The sequence below is a fragment of the Crocuta crocuta genome, unplaced genomic scaffold (genome assembly GCF_008692635.1).
Source record: "Crocuta crocuta isolate KB4526 unplaced genomic scaffold, BGI_CrCroc_1.0 scaffold93, whole genome shotgun sequence".
In the NCBI taxonomy this organism is placed as follows: domain Eukaryota; kingdom Metazoa; phylum Chordata; class Mammalia; order Carnivora; family Hyaenidae; genus Crocuta; species Crocuta crocuta.
The window spans coordinates 6,993,047-7,014,951 of record NW_027529641.1 but is presented as its reverse complement, the minus strand read 5'-3'; the positions used below and the strand labels follow the sequence as shown (position 1 = coordinate 7,014,951).

The 21,905-nt window shown below is 42.1% G+C and overlaps 1 protein-coding gene and 1 pseudogene across 1 annotated transcript; one reads left to right on the top strand and one right to left on the bottom strand.

Moving 5' to 3' along the window:
• Positions 1 to 1,172: 1,172 nt before the first annotated feature.
• LOC144230159 (large ribosomal subunit protein uL15-like) lies at positions 1,173 to 1,841 on the bottom strand (annotated as a pseudogene).
• Positions 1,842 to 7,300: 5,459 nt separating this feature from the next.
• SNRPA1 (small nuclear ribonucleoprotein polypeptide A') lies at positions 7,301 to 20,247 on the top strand. The gene is made up of 9 exons (XM_077762401.1): positions 7,301 to 7,458; positions 9,130 to 9,277; positions 10,179 to 10,257; positions 14,677 to 14,723; positions 15,010 to 15,112; positions 15,788 to 15,867; positions 16,275 to 16,350; positions 16,931 to 17,024; positions 19,815 to 20,247. The coding sequence occupies exons 1-9, from the start codon at positions 7,377 to 7,379 to the stop codon at positions 19,871 to 19,873; spliced, it is 768 nt and encodes a 255-aa protein (XP_077618527.1). The 5' UTR covers positions 7,301 to 7,376; the 3' UTR covers positions 19,874 to 20,247.
• Positions 20,248 to 21,905: the final 1,658 nt, after the last annotated feature.

Genomic DNA, 21,905 nt, shown 5'->3' with positions numbered 1-21,905 from the left:
TTCCTCCCAGGCTGATGTCATACTTTGTAACTCTTCAGAGGATTGGGGGAAACTGCACTTTTTACAGAAGATATACCTATGATGGAAAGGGGGAGGGGGTGGGGGCATAATTGAACTTTAAAGAAACCAAAAGGGCAACATGGTCTAAATGTGGCCAGCATTAGAGCGCTCTTGAATTTGAGGAGACTACCATCCGCTGCATTTGAATCACTGTAATATGGCTGAAGAGGGCTGTAAGCTTGAATGCTTATGTATTCTGGGGGCCCTGGGAACAAGTGACGGGTCGAGGGACAGATCAGAGGCTGGAAAGGGAAGGAGGTGGAGAAGTAAAGTAGAAAGAAGGTCATTTGGATGGGAACAAGCTGGGATAATGGAAACCAAGGCCATTCTCTAGCATCTTAAGGTTCTGCCCGTAGAGCTAGGAGGCATCTAGATTCTGGCTGCTGTGGGAAAGGAGTCTGCATCCTACCCCAGCCTTCTCTGCTGCTTTCTTTCCTTGAACCCAGGCCTTATCCTTCCTGACTGGTTGCCCAAGGCCTTTCCTGACACACCAGGATCTATAGTTTGTCTGTGCACAGAACAGCACCCGTAGGTGATACAGCACCAGAACCCAAGGTCCTGGGGTTCAGTTCCCACCACCCAAAGCTCCCCTGGCCTTGACACCCACACGCTATGTACCAGCCACATTAGGCTTGATCAGACACCTCCTAGGCTCCTTGCTGAGCACAGAGGAGCCAGAGTGCTCACAGCAGTGAACATTCTGCTGCCAAAAACAGTGGTTCTCAACCTGTTGGTGATTTTTGTCTCCTACGGGATACATGTCAATGTCTGGAGACATTTTTGGTTGTCACAATTGGAGATACATACTGACATCTAATGAGTAGAAGTCAGGGATACTGTTAAACATCCTGCAGTGCACAGGCAGCCCCACAATAAAGAAGTACCTAGCCCCAAAATGTCAACAGTGCTGAGGTTAAGAAACCCTACCCAAAAGAAATGAAATAAAAAAGGGTACTCTGTACTCAACTTCATAGGGATATCCTAAAATGAATATCACCACCCATAGTTTATGTCCCTGTTAATGTGCTAGAGCATGGGAAACCCATACAACTTTCCTTTATCTTTTTTTTTAATCCCTTATTAATATTTAATGAACCTCACTCCAACTGGCATCAAGCTACCAGGACACAAGCTCCCCCCACACCCTGAATCTCCTCAACTTTTCTACTGAAGAATTTGGCCTTCATGTGACAGGCTGTTTTGGGAATATTCCCTTTCCCAAAACTTTGTAGTTGCCCAGTCGCAACCACATCAATGATAAGATTACCTCCAGTCTTGTTTCTGGCAGCATTTAAAAAAAATGCTTATTTATTTTTGATAGAGAAAAAGATAGAGTGTGAGTGGGGTAAAGTCAAAGAGAGAGGGAGATACAGAATCTGAAGCAGGCTCCAGGCTCCGAGCTGTCAGCACAGAGCCCCATGCGGGGCTGGAACTCACAAACTGTGAGATCATGACCTGAACCGAAGTCGGACCCTTAATCAACTGAGTCACCCAGGTGTCCCTGGTTTCTGGCAAGCATTTACCTGTGTCTGCTTACTGACCAAGGTCCACAGTTTATCAAGGTTGAGAGTTGGGCAGAGCTCTGGTGCTTGTTTAAGTGGGGATGCCTCATACCAACTTTTCCAAAGTAACTGGCTGCTATTTGTTGAGGTTGCTCCGATGGTGATGCATGCTACCAGTATTACCCTGGCCTCCCGGGTGCTTCTGGTGCCTGCTGATGTGGCTGTGGCTGTGGCTCAAGTGACCCGAAGTATCTGGGTCTTCCTCAGCCTGGATGGCATGTCAGCAGCCCAGATGAAAGAGCTTTTGTTCCCTTTTTAAACGAAGAAACACCTTCTTTTAATCCAGAACTGGAGTCAAGTAAAACTAGCTCTCTGGTCTAAGGTCTCCACCTGGTGGTACTCTCTGGAATTGTTTTGGATTATTTTAACTTTGAGATAATCTAGAAGCAAAATTCTAAGAAAGTTGTGAGTAGAGAACCAAGAAATGTTTTCCTGAACAATTTGAGTAAGTTACTGATATGATGCCCTATTGCCTCCAAAATACTTTAGAGTATTTGCCTATAAACAAGGACCTTTCTTGTAGTCATCAGGATCAGGAAGTTAACATTGATGTATTACTACCATCTAAACCTCTGACTGGATTCAAGTTTTGCAAATTGTCCCAATAATGAATGCCCTTAGCAAAAGGATCCACTTTAGGTCACTCTGCATTTAGCTATCATGTCTCTTTAATCTAGAACTTTTAGTCTTCTTCAGTCTAGAACAAATTCATCGGTTCCCTGACTTTCCTGACCTTGAACATTTTAACGACTGCAGGCTAGTTATTTGTAGGCTGTCCCTCAGTTTGTGTTTATCTGAGGTTTCCTCACATTTCCATTCAGGTCATACATCTTTGACAGGAATCTCACAGAAGTGATGCCGTGTTCTTCTAACTGCATTCTAGTAATTGAATCACGATTTCGATTTGTTCCATTCTTGGTGATATTAACATGGATTGCTTGGTTAGGGGTCCCCCCATCCCTATGATGTGAGGTCTGCCAAAAGATCTCTGCTTTTACCACTGTCCAACATTGTGCTGAAGATCTCAGCCAGTGAAACAAGGCAAAAAAAAAAAAAACAAAAACAAAAAAAAAACACATAAGAAATGATTAGAACATGGGATTTTGTTTTAGCAAAAGATACTATTTACAACAGCGTCAAACACTATCATATACTGGAGCACTTGGGTGACTTAATTGGTGAGGTATCTGACTCTTGGTTTCAGCTCAGGTCATAATCTCATGATTTGTGGGATCGAGCCCTGCATGGGGCTTCTGTGCTGATAGCATGGAGCCTGCTTGGAATTCTGTCTCTCCCTCACTATGCCTCTCCCCTGTGTGTGCTCTCCCTCTCCCTCTCTCAAAATAAATGGATAAACTTAAAAATATTCAAAAAAACTATCATATACCCAGAATAGATATAGTAGTAGTATAAGACCTCTACACAAAAAAATCTATAAAACACTAAGAAAAATTAAATAAAATCTAAATAACTGTTAAGGTTATACCATGTTCATGGATTGGAATGCCCATATTGTAAATACATGAATTCTCTAAATTTATCTATGGAGCCAATACAATAAAATCAAAGCATATGTTCTTTTTTGGATGCAAGATATACCTAAAATTTATACCAAAATGCAAAGTGCAAGAATAACCAAGACAATCTTGGAAAAAAGTAACCCCTCTTTAAAGGCAAATATCAAGTTTTTCAATGATAGTATGATATTATGCAAGAACAGGCAACTACCCACAGAACAGAATATCCAGTCCACAAGACCTTCATGTATTTGGACACTTAATTTATGAAAAAGCTGGCAATGCAGAGCAGTGGGGAAAGGATGGTCTTTACAATAAATGATTCTGGATCAAATGAATATCCATATGGGGAAAAATGTATCCTGATCCCTACCTCAGATCATACACAAAAGTCTATCCCCAGATAGATTACAAATCTAAATCTGAAAGGTGAAACAACAGAATTTTTAGAAGAAAATATTCATGATTTGCGGTTGGGCAAATTACTTAAAGAGGATTCAAAAGAGCATTTTTAAAAATTTTTTAATTTTTTAAAAATAGTTTATTGTCAAGTTGGTTTCCATATAACACCCAGTGCTCATCCCCACAAGTGCCCTCCTCCATGCCCATCACCCCCCTTCCCCTCTCCCCCATACCCATCAGTCTTCAGTTTGTTCTCAACATTCAAGAATCTCTCATGATTTGCCTCCCTCCCTCTACCCCANTTGCCATGAAGAAGCTTTTAATCTTGATGAGGTCCCAATAGTTCATTTTTGCTCTTGATTCCCTTGCTTCAAAAGAGCATTTAACCACATAGGGGAAAGTTCATAAAGTACACTATATTAAAATTAAGAACCTCTGTTCATCAAAAGACACCATTAAGAGAGTGAAAAGGGAAATCAGAGAAAACGAACATATTCAACATACATACATGTCACAAGAACTCATATCCAAAAAATATAAAAATCTACAAATTAGTAAAAAAGAACAGCCCAATAGAAAAATGTGCAAAACATTTACCAGACACTTCACAAAAGAAGTGATCCAAATGGACAATATATTTTTTAAAGTTCTCAACTATGTTGGTACTTAGGCATATACAATTAAAACCACAATGCAAACCATGAGAGATTCTTGAATGCTGAGAACAAACTGAGGGCTGATGGGGGTAGCGGGGAGAGGAAGGGGGTTGATGGGCATGGAGGAGGGCACTTGTGGTGTTGAGCAGTGGGTGTTATATGGAAGCCAACTTGACAATAAACTATTAAATAAATAAAGTCTTAAGTTTGTAAAAAAACAAAAACAACACAATGCAATACCACTACTAACCCACTAGAATGGCTAAAATTAAAAAGACAGATACCTGGTTAAGCATCCAACTTCATCTCAGGTCATGATCTCATGGTTCATGAGTTTGAGCCCCGTGGATATCTATGCTGACAGCTCAGAGTCTGACTCCTGCTTCTGAATCTGTGTCTCCCTCTCTCTCTCTCTGCCCCTCCCCTGCTCACATTTGGTCTCTCTCTCTCTCTCAAAAATAAATATTAAAATATTATTTAAAAAAAAAGACTGACAGTAACAATAAAGAGTGTAAACTGGAACAACCACTTTGGAAAACTAGTAAACTTCTTAAGCTGAATGTAAGTTAACCCTATGACCCAGCAATTCCATTTAGTATATGTGTTCACTTAAAGATATGTATTATAATATTAATAGGTGCACTATTTCTAATAGCTCGAACTCGAAATTACCCAAATGGTCATCAATAGCAGAATGGATAAATTAGAATATTCACACAATTAAATGCTATATAACACCAAGTATAAATTAAGTATGTCTACAGACTAATATAACGTTAAGCAAGAGATATATAGGAAACACCATATGTATAAACACAAAATTGAGCAAAACCAATCTATGCAAGACGTGGTTACCATTGGGGCAAGCGTGTGACTAAAAGGACAAGAAGGGGGCTTCTAGAATGTGGCAAAGTCTTGTTCTTGATCAGGATGCCAGTTACTTGGGTGTGTCTGTTTTGCATTCTGTTCAAAAAGTTCAAAAAGAACCAATTCCAGGGGGATTGTAAAGCTATATGTGAGAGGTAAAACAATTAAGCCTCTAGCAGACAACAAAAATCAATATTTGAGGGTACAGGCACAGACACACAACCCTCAAACCAGAAAAGGAAAGTTGAATTACATAAAAATTAGAAACTTCTAGTCATCCAACAACACCATTAAGAGTGGAAAGGCCAGTAAGCAGAAAAACTTCCTGTCCTAGACCCACATGACCACAGTGTAACTTTCCCTCCATAAAAAAGGACAAAAGATAGTCAATGGATAGGGCTTCCTGAGCTAAGAAGTTTTTCCTCTGATGACTCCTCTTGAATTGGACCATTTGAAAGTGTGTTCCCATTGCAAAATGGGTGAGGAGGCCATTTTTGTAGCCTTTTGATTTAAATTGCAGCCTGGATTATGATTTGGTGATTTGGGGAATAGGATGTTATCCTAAACAGACCAAAATGGACTACAATTTGTATTTTGCAGCATTGGTGACATGTACAAGGACAGTATTTCTGGTCTCTGTGAATTCTTTTCTACTTAAGCAGTTTTAACAACAACAAAAGTGCAAAAGCAAGTCACAGAGTGTGCTCAAATGCAGAACATATAAAGAAATCCTATAAGTAAAAGAAAAAAAAAGGCTAAAATCCACTAAAAATATTGGACACTTTCCGAAAGATATCTGAATAGACATAATACATGAAAAGGTCCTCAACTTCATTAGTTATTAGAGGAAAGCTAATCAAAACAATAGTGCAATACTACTACACACCCACCAGAAGCCCCACAATCAAAACTATTGACTATGACAATGACGCTGAGGTTGGAAGCCATGGAAACCCTTACACTCCGCTAAAGAGTATGTGTATTATTTCAGCCTCTTGGCTGAAACAGGCATACCTATTGATGATCTGATGTCCCAGAAGTTCTACTCCTGGAGAAACTCCGGCACATGCGCAATGGATCCATGTACAAGAAAATACATAACGGCATTATTCTGAATAGCTCCCCCAAAAAACAACCCTAGTGTCCACCAACAACAGAATGGCTGAGTTATAGTATACAACAAAAAAAGGAATTCTATACTGCAGCAAAAGTAAACAAACCATTGTTGTATGCAACCTGAATGGATTCCAGGCATAATACAAAGCCAAAGAAACCAAGCACGAAGGCAAACTGCATGATTCTATTTTTTTAACTTTTTAAAAATGTTTTATTTATTTCTGAGAGAGAGAGACAGCAAGAGCAGGGGAGGGTCAGAGAGAGAGGGAGATACAGAATCTGAAACAGGCTCCAGGCTCTGAGCTGGCTGTCAGCACAGAGCCCAACGCGGGGCTTGAACCCACTAACCGTGAGATCATGACCTGAGCTGAAGTCGGACACTTAGACTGAGCCACCCAGGCGCCCCTGCATGATTCTATTTATATCAAAAGCAAGCAAAACTAATCTAGGGTGCTGGGTTCATCATTGCCTTAGGGAAAGGAGGGAAGCTTTCAGCAAAGGGTTTTTCTTCTGGACCCAGAGGCAGCAACGCAGGTGTGCTTACTCTGTGGCTCTCTGTCACGTTCCAGACTCCCGGTTTGCGCACTTTTCTGTATATCATGCTTCCTTGTGAATATTGAAATGTCTGGAGATCAAAAGACAAACCGCACACTGAACGGTGCGCAGATTCCTGTCGGATGCACTCGGAGGTAAGGCGGTCCCAGCGAAGTGGCCCTGCGCCTTACCTTGACCTAGTTCTCACGTGGTAGCCCCGGGGGCCAAAGCCCTGGACCAGGATGGGAACCTGAAGTCCGGGACCCCTCCTCACTGGATCCCAGGGGTGAGTGAAGACAAACACAGCGTCCCCTCCCACCTGAATGTGCACCATTGCATGAGAAAGTTCCACTCGGGTGCTTTCACATTTTGCTTAACTTGCGAACACAAACATCTGGAATCAGAGACCCTCCTCCAGATAAGCCCTCAGGAAGCACCCAAAACCTGAGACACCTTCAAATGCGCCAGGACCTCCAAACAGAACGCGATCTGGGGCGTGGCTCTTCGATTGCTTCGGTCTGGGTGTCGAGCTGCGCGCGCACGCGCCGGCTGCGATTGGTGTTGCCTGGCGGCGGGGCGCGGGGGACGCCGGGAAATCTGGCGGGCAGGAGGCGGCGGGAAGCAGCCGGTGGGCCGTGGCACCGGCAGCGGGAGGCGGCAGGATGGTGAAACTGACGGCAGAGCTGATCGAGCAGGCGGCGCAGTACACCAACGCCGTGCGGGACCGCGAGCTGGACCTCCGGGGTGAGTCCGGGGGCGTGGGTGGGCCTCAGCGCGCCGCCCGGTGGTTAGTGCCCCGCCGCGTGCGCGGAGAGCTGGAGCCTGGCCAGCAGGCCTGCGTTGTGGGCGCCAAGCCGGGCTGCGCCAGCGCCTCCCGGCCCTGAGTCCTGACTTTGCTGCCAGAAGACCATTCCTAGGCCTTTCTGGGGCTTCAGACGGCCCCTCTCCTACTCACACACAGCGGATTGATTGAGCGCTTCCTGATCCACACCCGTGTGCCTCAGTTCGGCCTTGCTCGGCGTGTTTCGCAGTCTGAACTGTTTGAGAGCTGGGGAAGTGTTAATAATTGTAATCCTAGTGTTCAGCGACTGGTTCATTCTCAGTAAAGACGTTAGAGTGTTATTACAGGGATTATAGACAGGATACGTGTTAATTATCTGTAATTTGCGAGGGAGGAAATGAAGTCCTAACAAAAGCGATGGCTTCTTCCCCCAAGATTTCTTTCTTAATAGCTTCGGTCGTCTGATACTGCCCTTTATCACAACATTTTAAAGAGGAATGCACCACGAGTGCCGTATGTAAGGGGTGGAATCTCTGAATCACTCAGATTCATGTAGCGCTTTCAATCTTGGTCAGGCTTGGTTAAAAAAAAAAAGGGAGTGCAGCTGTCTACTTGGCATTTCAAGGAAAAGACTTTATAGGAAGGATGTGAAGAGCAATTTCTCAGCGGATGAAATAATACAATTCGATTTGCGCTTGAGAAAGGGGCAACACCACCCGCGGAGCAGTAGGAGCGGTGGTACTGCGGGCTCTGCTCTCGGCTTGGATTCCTGGCTCACAAAAGCCGGTGCTTTTAATTTTGTTGAAATTAAGTTTCCCAGGGAGAAGTTCGGTTAGGGAGTAACTGACCACTTCCACTCTCTTGACGCAGACTGATCTCTGCCTTCTAAGTCTGAAGTGCATCGGGTGTTGGGGATACTTGTTTTGGTGCAGCGCTTACGCTGATGTAGCCCTTGCAGCGCAGAATTAATGCACTTTAACCTTGGCTTGGGTTCGTTTCTTCTGCCAGTACCTAGCACAATAGCTATGTCCATTTTAGACAGATCAGTGAGTATCTGAGTGAATTGTTCACAGGGTGATGATTTCTATACCGTTGTGTATAAACCATTGACTTTCAACTCTGGATTGTAGCAGGGGGGAGGTAAAGGGGACCGGACATGGTATCACTAGGATGTCCTGGTAAGTTCTACGAATGTGGCCTGTGGGAATGCAAAAGAGCTTAAGATTGTCCACAACGTGGGAACAAGACTTGGACACTGACAGTAAGCAGCTCACAGTGTAAACTGTCATCATGACATTTATTTCGAACAGTGAGACACCTTGTAAATAGTCTTGCAGATGTTAGCTACCAATATTGCTATTAGTGTCTTCGTTATCACAGACCTTGACCTTGTTGTGATCACTGTCTTCATCTCCACTCCTAGACTGTAAGCTTCTCCGCAGCTGGGACATGCGACCCTCATTTTATGTGCCAGTACCTTGCACATTTGCATAGTGTTTGGCACAGCATAGGTGCTGGGTAAACACTTTCTGAACAAATGGAAGCTTTGAGTCAAATTACCATGAAGTACCGCTGATGTTTTCAGGTACCTTTTAACTATATTAATACTTGTGTATTTTCCCTCCATTTTATAGGGTATAAGATTCCCGTCATTGAAAATCTAGGTGCTACCTTAGACCAGTTTGATGCTATTGATTTTTCTGACAACGAAATCAGGAAACTGGATGGTTTTCCTTTGTTGAGAAGACTGAAAACGTTATTAGTGAACAACAATAGAATATGGTAAGTGTCTGCTACTGGAAAGTAATTTTTTCCCCCTAGAGTAAAATGTTGCCGTGTTCCCTGAAGACACTGTAGTACGTACTGGTTGAGCCTACGTGTTTCTTCTTAAAAGGAGAAACAAGCTGCATTTTTCCCATAACAGATACAGAGATTAACTTGGCATTGGTCTACGTTGATTTGCATCTGTTCAGAAATACTTATATACATATGGTAATAAATATATTTAAGTTACAAACATGCTGTTTTGTACATATTTTGACTTCTAAAACAATCACTAATTATCAGGATTATATTAAAAAGATGCATAAAGTTCAGCAATTATATTTTTGACTAAATGTCTCTCGTAACCTCTGACATTTGTTTTTTTCCAACTGATTTTTAGAATATTACTTACTGAAACTGAGGGTTATTTTTTTTTTAACCCTCTTTCATCGTCTCTGAGTAAATTTCATCCGAAAAGTTATTGAAAGTCTATAGACCATGTCTTTAAGAAGTACTAGGTAGTGACTTGGTTTTATTAAAATACGCATATTTTCTTCTGAGTTAACCATCCCCTTACGGTGTAGCTGAGCTGTGAATGCAGAGTCATTTGTATTTCTGCTGCCTGCACGGAAGTCATGATAAGCTGAGAAGTTTCTTCTTCGCTTTGCTTTTCCTGGACAGTTGTGGTAGCGCAACCCTTCGGGAGACATGGGTCTAGGATCATCCGCCTTCTGCCACTAACCCTGTGATAATGTTTCCTCTTTGTGCCTCATTTTCCCTCTGTCAGATAGGGTGTCAGAAGAAAGATCTCTAAAGTTCTTCCAACTTTGGAGTCTGAAATCTTCTGAGCAGGGACTTAGATGAAATTGTTAGCTTTCTAACTTTTCACTCTTACGAAGACTCTTTGTTTTCATTTTAGCCGTATAGGTGAGGGACTTGATCAGGCTCTACCCTGTCTGACAGAACTCATTCTCACCAACAACAGTCTTGTGGAACTGGTAAGTTGAACAGGGGGAAAATGTATTTGGGGGGAGGAATTAAAGGCACTGCATGCCTCTTAGAGAAAATTTGGAAAATCCAGAAAATTATCTGATTATCCTTTGTCTTTTTCTTAATTCAAGATCTGGGCCTCTTTCGGTCATGTATGTTGCAAATACCCTTTTCCACTCACCTTTGGACTGTCTTAGGGTGTCTTGATAGAGAGGTCCCTTATTTAAGTGCAGTCCAATTTATCTAATTTATCCGTTTTTTGTTGTTGTTGTTGTTGCTAATGCTTTTGATGGTCTGTCAAGCTTCCCCTACCCCAGAGTCACAGAAAAACCCACTTAAGTTGTCTTCTAGAATTTCATTGTCCGGTATGGTAGCCGTTAGCCACACCTGGCTACTCTGAATTGTGATGTACTAGAACTAAAATACACATCAGATTTCAGAGACTTAGTACAAAAAAGAATGTAGACTATCAGTTTTTTATGGTGATACTTAAAATGGTAGTATTTTGGATAATGGGTTAAATAATATTCTACTAAAATTAGTTTCACTTGTTTTTCTCTTCTCATTGGCTGCCACAAAATTTAGTTACATAATGTATGTAACACGTTAACTTTTCTTGGACAGTTATATTCCAGAAACGTGCTTTAGTCTTCACATTTGGGTCAGTGATCCACTTGGAATTGGTTTTCCTGGGAGATAAGGGGCAAGTTTTCTCCATTTGGATGAGATTATTTAACAAAATTGAGCTTGTGGTATACATTGTTTTGTAACCTAACTTTTTCACTTAAACATTGGATGTTTAAGTCCATGTTATGTGACTTGATTTTGTGCTTTTTTTCTTACCTCCCTTCCCTGTTTTCCTGATTGTTCCTTTCCTTGTGGACTCAGTCCAGAGCTTCCTGCAGATTCTCAAGAGTTCTTGACTCTAGAAGTAAGAAAGCACTGATCTGAGGCCGTGTCTTTTTATTATTCTGTTGTGCCCCTCTTTATCTCTATTAGTACTGTTCTGCCTTGTCTGTTTTATTTGCTGTAATACGCCAGAACAAACTTTGTTTTAGCTGGCGTTTGGATGATAAATTTTTGTCCATCCAGAATTGACTTTGAACCTTTCTGCCTTGTATTTTAGGTTTATCTCTTAAAAACAGCAAATGTGATAGGATTTTTAAAAATCCAATGTGAAGTCTGTATTTTAAATGAAATATTTGGTCTATTTACATAATATAATTACTGGTATATTTGAGTTTGTCTTCTCTATTTTCTGGAGGTTACTATTTGAGTCCCTATTCTGCGTTTCTTTTTTTTTCTTCCTCTTCATTGTGTTCATTCTCTCTCTCTTTTTCTCTGTTATTCTTTGCCTACTAATAGTGTAGGAATTATTTATTCCTTTTTTTTTTTTTTTTTTTTTTTTTGAGAGAGAGAGAGAGCCAGGGCCAGAGACTGAAAGCAGGGGAGGGAGGCAGGGAGATTCTTAAGCAGGCTTCATTCTCAGTGTAGAGCCCGGTGTGTGTGCAGGTCTATCTCATGACCCTGAGATCATGATCTGAGCCAAAATCCAGAGTGGGACTCTTAACCGACGGAGCCATCCAGGCTCCCGTACTTATTCCTATTCTTGGCATTGTGGGAATTAAAATACACATTCATTGGGGGCTCCTGGATGGCTCCTCCCGTTAAGTGTCTAGCTTCCGTTCAGGTCATGATCTGACAGCTCATGAGTTTGAGCCCCTCAAGTTTGAGCCCCGTGTCAGGCTCTGTCCTGACAGCTCAGAGCCTAGAGCCTGCTTCCGATTCTGTGTCTCCCTCTCTCTCTGCCCCATGTACATGTGTGCATGTTCTCTCTCTCAAAAATAAATATTTAAAAAATATTAAAAATAAATAAATAAAAATACACCTTCATTAAAGTTTTGAGTTAACCAGTACCCTTAGCTTCTTAAACAATACAATGATGTTAAACATTTCAAACCATTCAACATGTTACTTATTCTGTCTTTAAAAAGAAAACCATTAAGACATTGTCATTATGTTTTACACGGTTTGTGTGAGTGTAACAAAAATTGCCATTCTTTGTTCCTTTTTGGGTTTTTTGTAGCTTTGCTGAGGTATGACTAAGAGATAAAAATTGTATGTATCTAAGGCGTGCAGTGTGATTTTTGAGAAATGTACACATTGTGATTACCATTATCAAATTAACATATCCATTACCTCACATACTTACTTTTTGTTTGTGTGGTGAGAATACTTGATATCTATTCTCAGCAAAAAAAATTTTTTTTAAATTATGGAAAGAGAGAGCACGAGCGGGGGAAGGGCAGAAAGAGAGGGAGACACAGAATCTGAAGCAGGCTCCAGGCTCTGAGCTGTCAGCACAGAGCCCAACATGGGGCTCAAACCTACAGACCATGAGATCATAACCTGAGCCAAAGTCAGACACTTAACTGAGCCACCCAGGCGCCCCTCTCAGCAAATTTCAAGTACACAGTAGTACATTATTATTAACTATAATCACCATGTTGTACATTAGGTCTCCAGAACTTACTCAGCTTATAACTGAAAGTTTATACTCTTTGATCAGTAGTTCATGTCCCCTCCCACCCCTGCAACCCTCAGCCTCTGGTAACCACCATTCAACTCTCTGTTGCTAAGAGTGGGTCTTTTTTTTTTTTTTTTAATTAAACATATAAGTGGGATCATGCGATGTTTGTCTGCTTTTGTTCCTTTTTAGTTCATCCTGTATATTTTAGTGGTGCTATGCCAGTAGCAAGCTTAGAGCTCCCTCTTATGGTGTTTGTGAAGTATGTTTAAAATGGCAGCTTATTTTCTGATCTACTGGCTTTGTTCCCCTCTTGCTTTTTTTTTGTCTGTACTTTTTTCTCATTGTCCCTCTTGCCCCTGACCTGCTCAATTTTAGTCTGATTCTAGCAGTTTCTCCCCATTGTAGGCCTTTGTCCTGGAAGGGATACTGTTTCTGGTTAGTATTAAGAGCGAGGGCCCAAATTGCCTGGCCCCGTCAGACTTAAATTGGGTTGTACGTATAAGTGCTCAGGCTTGTCGGATGCCTCTGCCTTCCCTCTGCTTCTTCCTGCTCAGATGTTGCCCCCATGAAGGTCCTGGAGCTCCCCTGATAGTTGGTCTCTACTCGTTCCTGCTTGAGGGTTCTTTCCAGAACGCCTTTCCATCTAGTTTAGTTGTAGCTGTTAACCATAGGCTTCAGTTTTGCTGTGCTGTTGCCGTGTGTTCTGTGGGATAATTTGGGAAGATTAAAAACCGAAAAACTGCCTTTTTCCCATAATTGGGTCCTTTTTTTTTTTTTTAAACTCCTTGTCCTTGAATAATTATCTGAAGTGATTTGAGGGAGCCTTGAATAAAGGTGTCTCCCATGGGGCGCCTGGGTGACTCCATCAGTTAAGCTTCCGACTTTTGCTCTTGCCTCAGGTTATGATCTCATGGTTTGTGAGGTTGAGTGCAAATTCTCTCCCTCGCTGTCCCTCTCCCCTGCTCTCTCTCTAAAATAAATATTTACAAAAATAAAAATAAATAAAGATCCCTCCTCTCAACCATGAGATGCCTGTGTCACCACAAGGCACTTACAGGTACTAGTGGGAAAAACCACCTTCCACCAAGATCCAGCTAGAGATTCCCTGTGTGAATAACTTGCTCCAAAGTTGCATCAGCTTGGACATTTCTTTCTTTTCTAAATCGTTGCTTTAAAGTCTAGCCCTTTTTTTTTTTTTTAAATGTTTTATTTATTTCTAGGAGAGAGACAGAGAGACAGCATGAGCAGGGGAGGGCCAGAGAGAGAGGGAGTCACAGACTGAAACAGGCTTCAGGCTCTGAGCTGGCAGTCAGCACAGAGCCTGACGCGGGGCTCGAACCCACGAATCGCGAGATCATGACCCAAGCGAAAGTCGGACGCTTAACCGACTAAGCCACCCAGGCGCCCCTAAAGTCTAGCCCTTTTGAAGTTGCTACAGGATATCACTTTTTTTGGGGGGGCGGGTCTATTGAGACAGAAGCTTTTATGGCTGTGGCTAAGATTTTCAGCTTAAGAAGCTCACATTTACTCACTAGTTTATCAGTAGATAAAAGAGGAGTCCTTGCTCCAAAGGCATCTGCCATTTCAGAGCATCAAAGTAGCCTATGGCGGGACGGGGACACCTGCATAGCCCAGTTGGTTAAGTGTCCAACTCTTGATTTTGGTTCAGGTCATGATCCAGGGTCACAGGATTGAGCCCTGTGTCAGTCTCTACACTGAGCATGGAGCCTGCTTTGGGATTCACTCTCTGTCTATCTGCCCCCACTCCCTTACCCTCTCTCTCGCTCTCGGTATCTCCCCCTCTGCCCCTCTCCCCTGCTCATGTGCCCGCTCGCGCTCTCTCAAAAAAAGTAGCCTGTGGTATTTGTGTTCTTACCTCTGGCTATTTGTTTTACAGGGTGATCTGGACCCTTTGGCATCTCTCAAATCACTGACTTACCTAAGGTATGGAAATGATTTGTGGTGGTGACAGTGAAGTCCTTTACAGAGACACCATTATCAGCCTTGATCTTAAAATAACCAGTAAGAAGCACCTTTTAAAAAATACTGAAAATACTTCCTTTAGGTCCAGTGCTCTATTAAAACTTCCCTAATGTTAACTGAGTAACATTGAAATGTGAAAAAAAGTCGACTTTTCCTTAGTGTATGGACTCATTTGATTTTATTAAAAATGGACCTCTTGAATCCTAAGCTATGAACAAGATTGGCATTGTTATTCCTTTTCTTGCAGTATTCTGAGAAATCCTGTAACAAATAAGAAGCATTACAGACTGTATGTAATTTATAAAGTTCCGCAAGTCAGAGTACTGGATTTCCAGAAGGTGAAACTGAAAGTAAGTATATTCTGTTGGCTGTAAGTTGTCATACATTCATGTTTTAATTTATACTTTTGCTGTTGATTTTTTTTAACTTGCCTAATGTGTTTTACTGTTGGTTTGTAATAAAAATGTGGGAAAGAAAATGTTAAGTCAGATTTTTTTTTTTTTTTTTGTAGCAGAGTTTATAGTAGGACTTTAAGTTAAAGCTGTGTTTTGTAGTAGTTGTTCGTTGTTGAGAGGTAGCATGGTATTGGAGCCGCTGTGAGTGGTGCCAACAAGACTGTGTTTAGATATGTGTTCCCCCATGGGGAGCTTAGAGAATCCATTTTTCAGCAACTTTGTTAGAATGATTTTCCCTTTATAGGGAGTGGGGTTTTGGTTGGTTTTTTTGGTTAGTTTTTGTTTTGTGTTTTTTGTTTTGTTTTGTGGTTTTTGTTTTGTTTTTTCCTTTTTAAACCTTCTTAGTTCCTCCAGAGTCCCTCCTCGAAGCTAGGAGGGGGAATGTTCTTCAGGGAGCTTCACCAGAAAAGGCAAGGCCATTGTGTCTCCTTTGAATTTGAAATTGACTTTTTGGTATTTTTACCAGTCCAGAGTATTTCAGGAGAGTTTTCTTCCGTGTTTTCTGAGGAATGCATCTAAATGCACGTGGTATTCCTATTTCCATTAACTCTGTGTGTGGTGTTGCTGTAGGAGCGTCAGGAAGCAGAGAAAATGTTCAAGGGCAAACGGGGTGCACAACTTGCAAAGGATATTGCCAGGAGAAGCAAAACGTAAGATACGGATATCCAACTTCACTCCACTTCACCTTCAGAAACACTATCTGTCTGGCTTTTTGCCTCCTACAGAACTAAACAAAACACCTGTGACTAATCCCGAATTGAATTTGTGTGATGATAGCCCATGACCATCAATGGTCCACACATCACATGAGATTTCTACCAGGTTAGCAAATACTTCCGGTGTTCAGTCTTAATGCAACATTATATACATCCTGCTTTCTCTAGAGGAAGATGAACTGGGTGGTGTTTCTGAAGGAGAGAGTTTCTTGTATCAGTTTGTTAACAAAGATAAGATACTACACTGGTTGAATTACTTTCAAAAGCCTTTTTGAAAGTAAAAGAGAAGCAATTTCTGTTGGTCTGGATTTAACAGTTACATTCTTCCCTCCCCTCCCAAGTTTCAACCCAGGTGCTGGTTTGCCGACTGACAAAAAGAAAGGTGGGCCGTCTCCAGGGGATGTAGAAGCCATCAAGGTAAAAAATATGTTAGGACAGTTGCCATAGGTTTCGGACACAAAATATGTAATAGACCAAGTTCTAAACATCCCGGCCTCCCCAACCCCCATCCCCCGCTAGATTCCTGCACCATTTCTGTGTAAGAAGGGAACTAGCTTAACGTGATACTCAGCTACGCTTTGACTTGAATTGCTTGTATGAGCCAGTCAGAGCAGAGGCAGTTCTAGTTCCTTTTCTTTTTCCCAGGGTGTTTATTTGAATGGTCAGTTACCTAAGTATGCTGTCTCGGTTGTTTGCCTTAATTTTTACTTTCAAAGATTTGCTGTCTCAAAGATCTGCTTGATGATCAGTGGGAAATCCTGCTTTCCTAATATTGCTCCTAAATTATCCAGTAACATAATTCCACATAGGTGCTTTAATTAGCTAAAATTTTAGGACATGTGCAGTGATCATTTGCTGAATGTTACAGTAAAATTCTCCCAGTACAGCTGTTTAATGTTCCAACTCAAAAAGTTGCTGTGGACTTTTGTAGGGTTTTCTGGGTGATTGATACTTAGATGCAATTAATTGTCCATCTCTGTTGTTTTCTGTCCTCCAGAATGCCATAGCAAATGCGTCAACTCTGGCTGAAGTAGAGCGGCTGAAGGGCTTGCTGCAGTCTGGTCAGATCCCTGGCAGGGAACGCAGATCAGGTCAGGACATAATGGTCTGTCTGTGAACTTCCAGACTGATGTTATACTTGCAGTGGATTCCTAAACAGTTTAGGTGCTGTGACCCACGAATGTTAGAATAGTGCCTCGTTAGCATCAATGCAAACGAAATCCCTTTCTTCATATGCTCTTGGAAGATAAGTTATTTGATGTAAACTATTATGGCATAGGGCTCCAAGGGTTTCTTATGTAAAAATTGAAGCACACGTTATTCCCTAGTCATGGGGGAAACTGAATGCTAGAGAGGTAACTGTGTGGACTTTGACCTGCGTGTGTGTGTGTGTATGTGTAGGATTGATAGCTTAGTAGTTGGAAACACAAGCTACAGAGCCAAACAACATATAGCTCAGATCTTAGCCTTACCAGGTCTCTCTTCGGGTGAGTTTCTTCATCCTCACTTAATGTCAAGTTGTTCCCTCGTCTTTAAATCTGAGATAATATATAGTACCAACCTCAAAAAGTTTGGGGGAAGGATAAGACAGTTTATAGGTAGTACTTAGCACAGGGTTTGTTATTAGCGTAAGTTTTTGATAAGTGTTGACTATTCTAATATCTGAATGCCACCTGTGTGTCAGGCAGGATATTGGGCCCTGGGAATATAAAGTAAAAACTACTCAACATTATGCATGTCACAAGTTTTGATATGAGTGTAACTGGGGGCTTCTACCTACACTGCAACTCAGAGAAAGTTCTCTGGGCAAATTGTGTTTGAACAGAAGCTAGAAATGAGTAAGACATTAATTAGACCAGTGGTTCTCACTGTGTAGTCCTTGAGCCACTGGGCCTCTGAGGTCAAAACTCTCTATAATAACATAAAGGCCTTTTTTTCATCGCTACTAACATTTGCACTGCTGGTGTGAATGCAGTGGGGGTGAAACTGGTGGGGCCTCAGCACAGGTCCAGGAAGTGACCCAGAGGATATTTGTAGTCCTCATTCTCAACTGCTGTGCACTCTTAGTAAATACCAGTGTCACTTAGGAATGTCCTTCCTGAAGGAAGCAAAGAGATGGGTGTTAGTAAATACCACCCTTTGAGCGCACATGTTTTGATGCTCCGGGGGGCAGGACGGGGGTATGTAAGCAGCACTTAGCCTAAGTTGGATGGTTGTCTCCATGCACTTGTATAGTTGTTTTGGTTGAGAGGCAGGCATCTTCTCGAACGTGGAGTGAGCTTGTCACTAACCCTTAAGAAACTACCACTTTGGTCAAGTTTTAGCTTAGGGCCAAAAAAGAAAATCTACACTGTCTGCAAAAACTCTTGAGAATAGTCCTTCCTTTTCTAACTGCACAGCTGTATGAGGCTGATGTTCTTTACATCCTTCAGTGAAAACAGTAGGTTTGCCACAGGTGGAAATGAAGAAGCCAGTACAAGAGTCCAGCTGACTGCCACTCATGAGACATCAGACATTACAGAGATAGGCACACATGTAAAATAGCGCCAGCCTTCTCACTAAATATTTTTGTTTTGGAAAATAATATTTTTATAAAAATACAAACATTAACATGTAATGGATACATTTTTAAGTGAGTTACTACTTGTTTAAAATCTTCCATTTTAATTTCTAATACAGTATTGATTGATCTAGTATGGTATCCATAAATGTATGGAAACAAAAGCTCTTTGGGTCCCAAAACTAATGTGTTTGAGAATTACTGAACTAAACAAAGGCAGAGTGGCATGCTCAAGGCAAAGCAGGATGTCGGGGACTGCGCGGGCAAAGGACCTGTAGTAAAAAGGAACCTTGCACACTAGAACTGAAAGAGGCCAGTGTGAGTGAAGTTCAAGGCACAGGGAGAATGTGAGATGAGCCAACAGAGAAAGAATGCCTGGGCCACACAAGGTGCTGCAGACTGTGATGGATGAGGCCTGTGTCCTCAGCAACATGTAAAGGCCTCTGAGGCTCAGTGGTGACAGGTTAGGGGAAGAGGCAATATCACAGTTACTTATTGTGACTGTAATATGATAGATTTACTGAATTAATTTCTGTCCCCTCAAAATGTTTTCTTTGGGCCTTAGGATCTATTGGGATTTTCAGTGTGATCTGAAAGTTCTAGAGGGAGAGGAAGGTAGAAATTGTTCAGGGCACTCCATGGATTTCAGTGGGCCTAGGCTTCTGAGTATGCTAATACTTGACTGGGATTCCTACCTTGGTAGTTTTGCATCTAGAAATGTGACATTAGGTCTACCTGTTAAAACATTAGGCTTAAACATTGGGACAAGTAATTGTCCCAAACACTGATGGAGTTAAAACATTTCCTTTTTTCAGAATACAGTAACCAAAATATCTGTCATAAATTGATGAATAGATGTAACAGACTTGGTTGTTGCATATTTTCCCTTGTTTAGAGACCGTAAAGTCACTGAGTAGTCCTATTATCTGGCATGTAGGACACATCCAAATGCTTTCTGAACATTCCCATTTTCTTTCCCTGTGGTAGTTGTAAGAACAAAACACAAAGTAAAAGCTTTTTACCTTCACGAAAAATAATGAATGAATGAACAGTTCAACCAAAGATGGTTAGAATGTCAGGCAATGAGTTTGACTTTTTATAAAACATCTTTGTGATCCTTTCCCTCTAGGAATTGACCATCCCTTCCCATACCTGCCAAAGACGGCCATTCTCTGGGCTGTAAGCTCCCTGAGGCAGGGGCTGCTGGGGTTTGTTCCTAGTCAGGGAGTAGCGTGCAGTAGCTTCGCAGATTGGCCACTCGCATACTAGCAAACACATGCTGTAAAATCAATATGACGTGTGGCTTTGTGTTTTTCCTTAGGCCCCACTGATGACGGCGAAGAGGAGATGGAAGAAGACACGGTCACAAATGGGTCCTGAGCAGTATGGCCTGAGTATCTGCTGGATGTATACTATGCCCACCGGGGACAAGTCCTGCTTTTTGAACTTGGAATGATAGCCTTGTTTGTGTCAGCAAAGTGGAATTGAAATGTTGAAATGCTTAAGACTGCTGCTGGTAATTTTGTAATATTATACATTTTGAAATCTAAATGCTAAATGCCATTTTTTTACAAATAGTAAAAATACAAAGACATTCGCTGTGCTGCCAAGTTGTCTGTCATCGGGGCGGGGTGTGCAGTGAGGTGTTTGGACATGTTTCAGTTGGAGATGCCAGGGGGCACTGTTTTCTAGGTAGGCTTCACAGGCCTCTTTAAATATTTAGATTTTTAAATTCTTAATAAAACTGAAGATTATCTGTGTGCTGCCAGTGGTTTCTGTAAGACTCTGTGATCCCTGATGCATTTTTTTCCCATGCAAAGAACAGCTTTGTTAAAGGCAGCCAGGCTTTAATTAGTGATTTGAAAAATTAAAGGGGAATTGCAACTTCTGCTTGTTGGAATGTGAGCAGCATATTCAAGCATTCGAGGCGTGGTTGGGGGGGGTTTTCTGGCTCCGGGACCAGCCTTCTGCGGTCTTCTCACACCTCCTAGATGCTGTAGTACCCTTACCTCACCCTGCTATGGCCACTTAGGCCAGTCTGAAAAACAAAATGGTGGAGGTGAGCACCTCACCATCCATCTTTTCACCTGCTCGTGTTTGGTCGGATTTGGGTGGGTTTTTGGTTTTTTGATTTTTTAAATTCCCTGTGAGATTCTAAATGTGAGAAAGCACTCACTCTAAGTAGGCCACTGAACAGTTGTGGGTGATTCCCTGTGCCTGGTTTGCTGTTCTTGTAAAGTGTATATGAGATGCGTAAGACATTGAAGGAACTCGACCTTCAAGGAGCTGACAGTCTGTCTGGCTGGGAAGTTGGAACCACGGGCTGCAGTGGGGCTAAACCTCAGCAGCAGCTGCTAGAAAAGAGGAGGGCAGAGTGTTCAGAAAAGAGACGGGACTTGGTTCTCAGGAGGATCTGGCCTTCAGTTTTCCTCAGCGTGACCCTAAACTGGTGCTTTCCAACTCCAGTGTGCTAGGAGCTTCCCTGGCATCTTGTTAAAATGTGAGATCCGGTGGGGTGAGAGGCTGCACTTCTAGTAGGTTCCCAGGTGCTGTCCTTCAGAGGACAACACACAGGATTTCCAGCCTTACCTCTCACCACTTCCTCAACGTCTAGCTGACACCTTGCAAGCCCTTCAAGCTCAGTCCCCTCTAATCATGTACTGATGGCCCACACTGCTGTAGGCTGCTCTGTTTGTTTTATCCTCAGCTTGACAGATTTGGAGATTCATGTTTTTTAATGACTTCCTGGGGCATTTAGGCACCAAAGAAATAACCCAAATACACAGTAGGTGAATATATAAACTAAAAGTTGTTCATTTAATTTGAGAGGAAGATAACTGCAATTCATGCTCTCCTGTTCCCCTCACCAAGATGCCCTCTGGGATTAGAACATTGCCAGATGGCCACAGGATCAGACCAGAAGGACTTGGCGGGGTGGGGGTCTTAAGATCTTCCTGTAACATCTCTCATGACATATGCCAGTGAAGCTGCCTTTTCTACTTCCACATAGCCTTTTTGTTAATGCACATTTACCTGACACTTCTGCTTCTGATGGGACAGCTAAAATGAGTCCCATTTATCTTCTCCATACTTAAGGCCCAGGGAAGCTATTGCCAGGAGGCTCCCTGCTCCCATTATTTATGAGCCCCCTACCAAGAAGACTCTGAAGGAGCCTCTGGTCACTAATTTCAGTAATAAATTGGTTGCAGTTCACTTTTCTCCAATCATGTGCCCTACCTTTAAGTCGCCTTCTTTGGGTCCTGGCTTTGACTGCGGGTAGTACTTGGCAAGAATACCCAGACTTTGGTACCACTGTTGAGTGGATATGGACTGAACAGGATTAACTCTGGCACCAAACAGATCAGTGACCCCTGGGTAATGACTGGAGTGCTGCTAAGAAAAAAACAAAAGG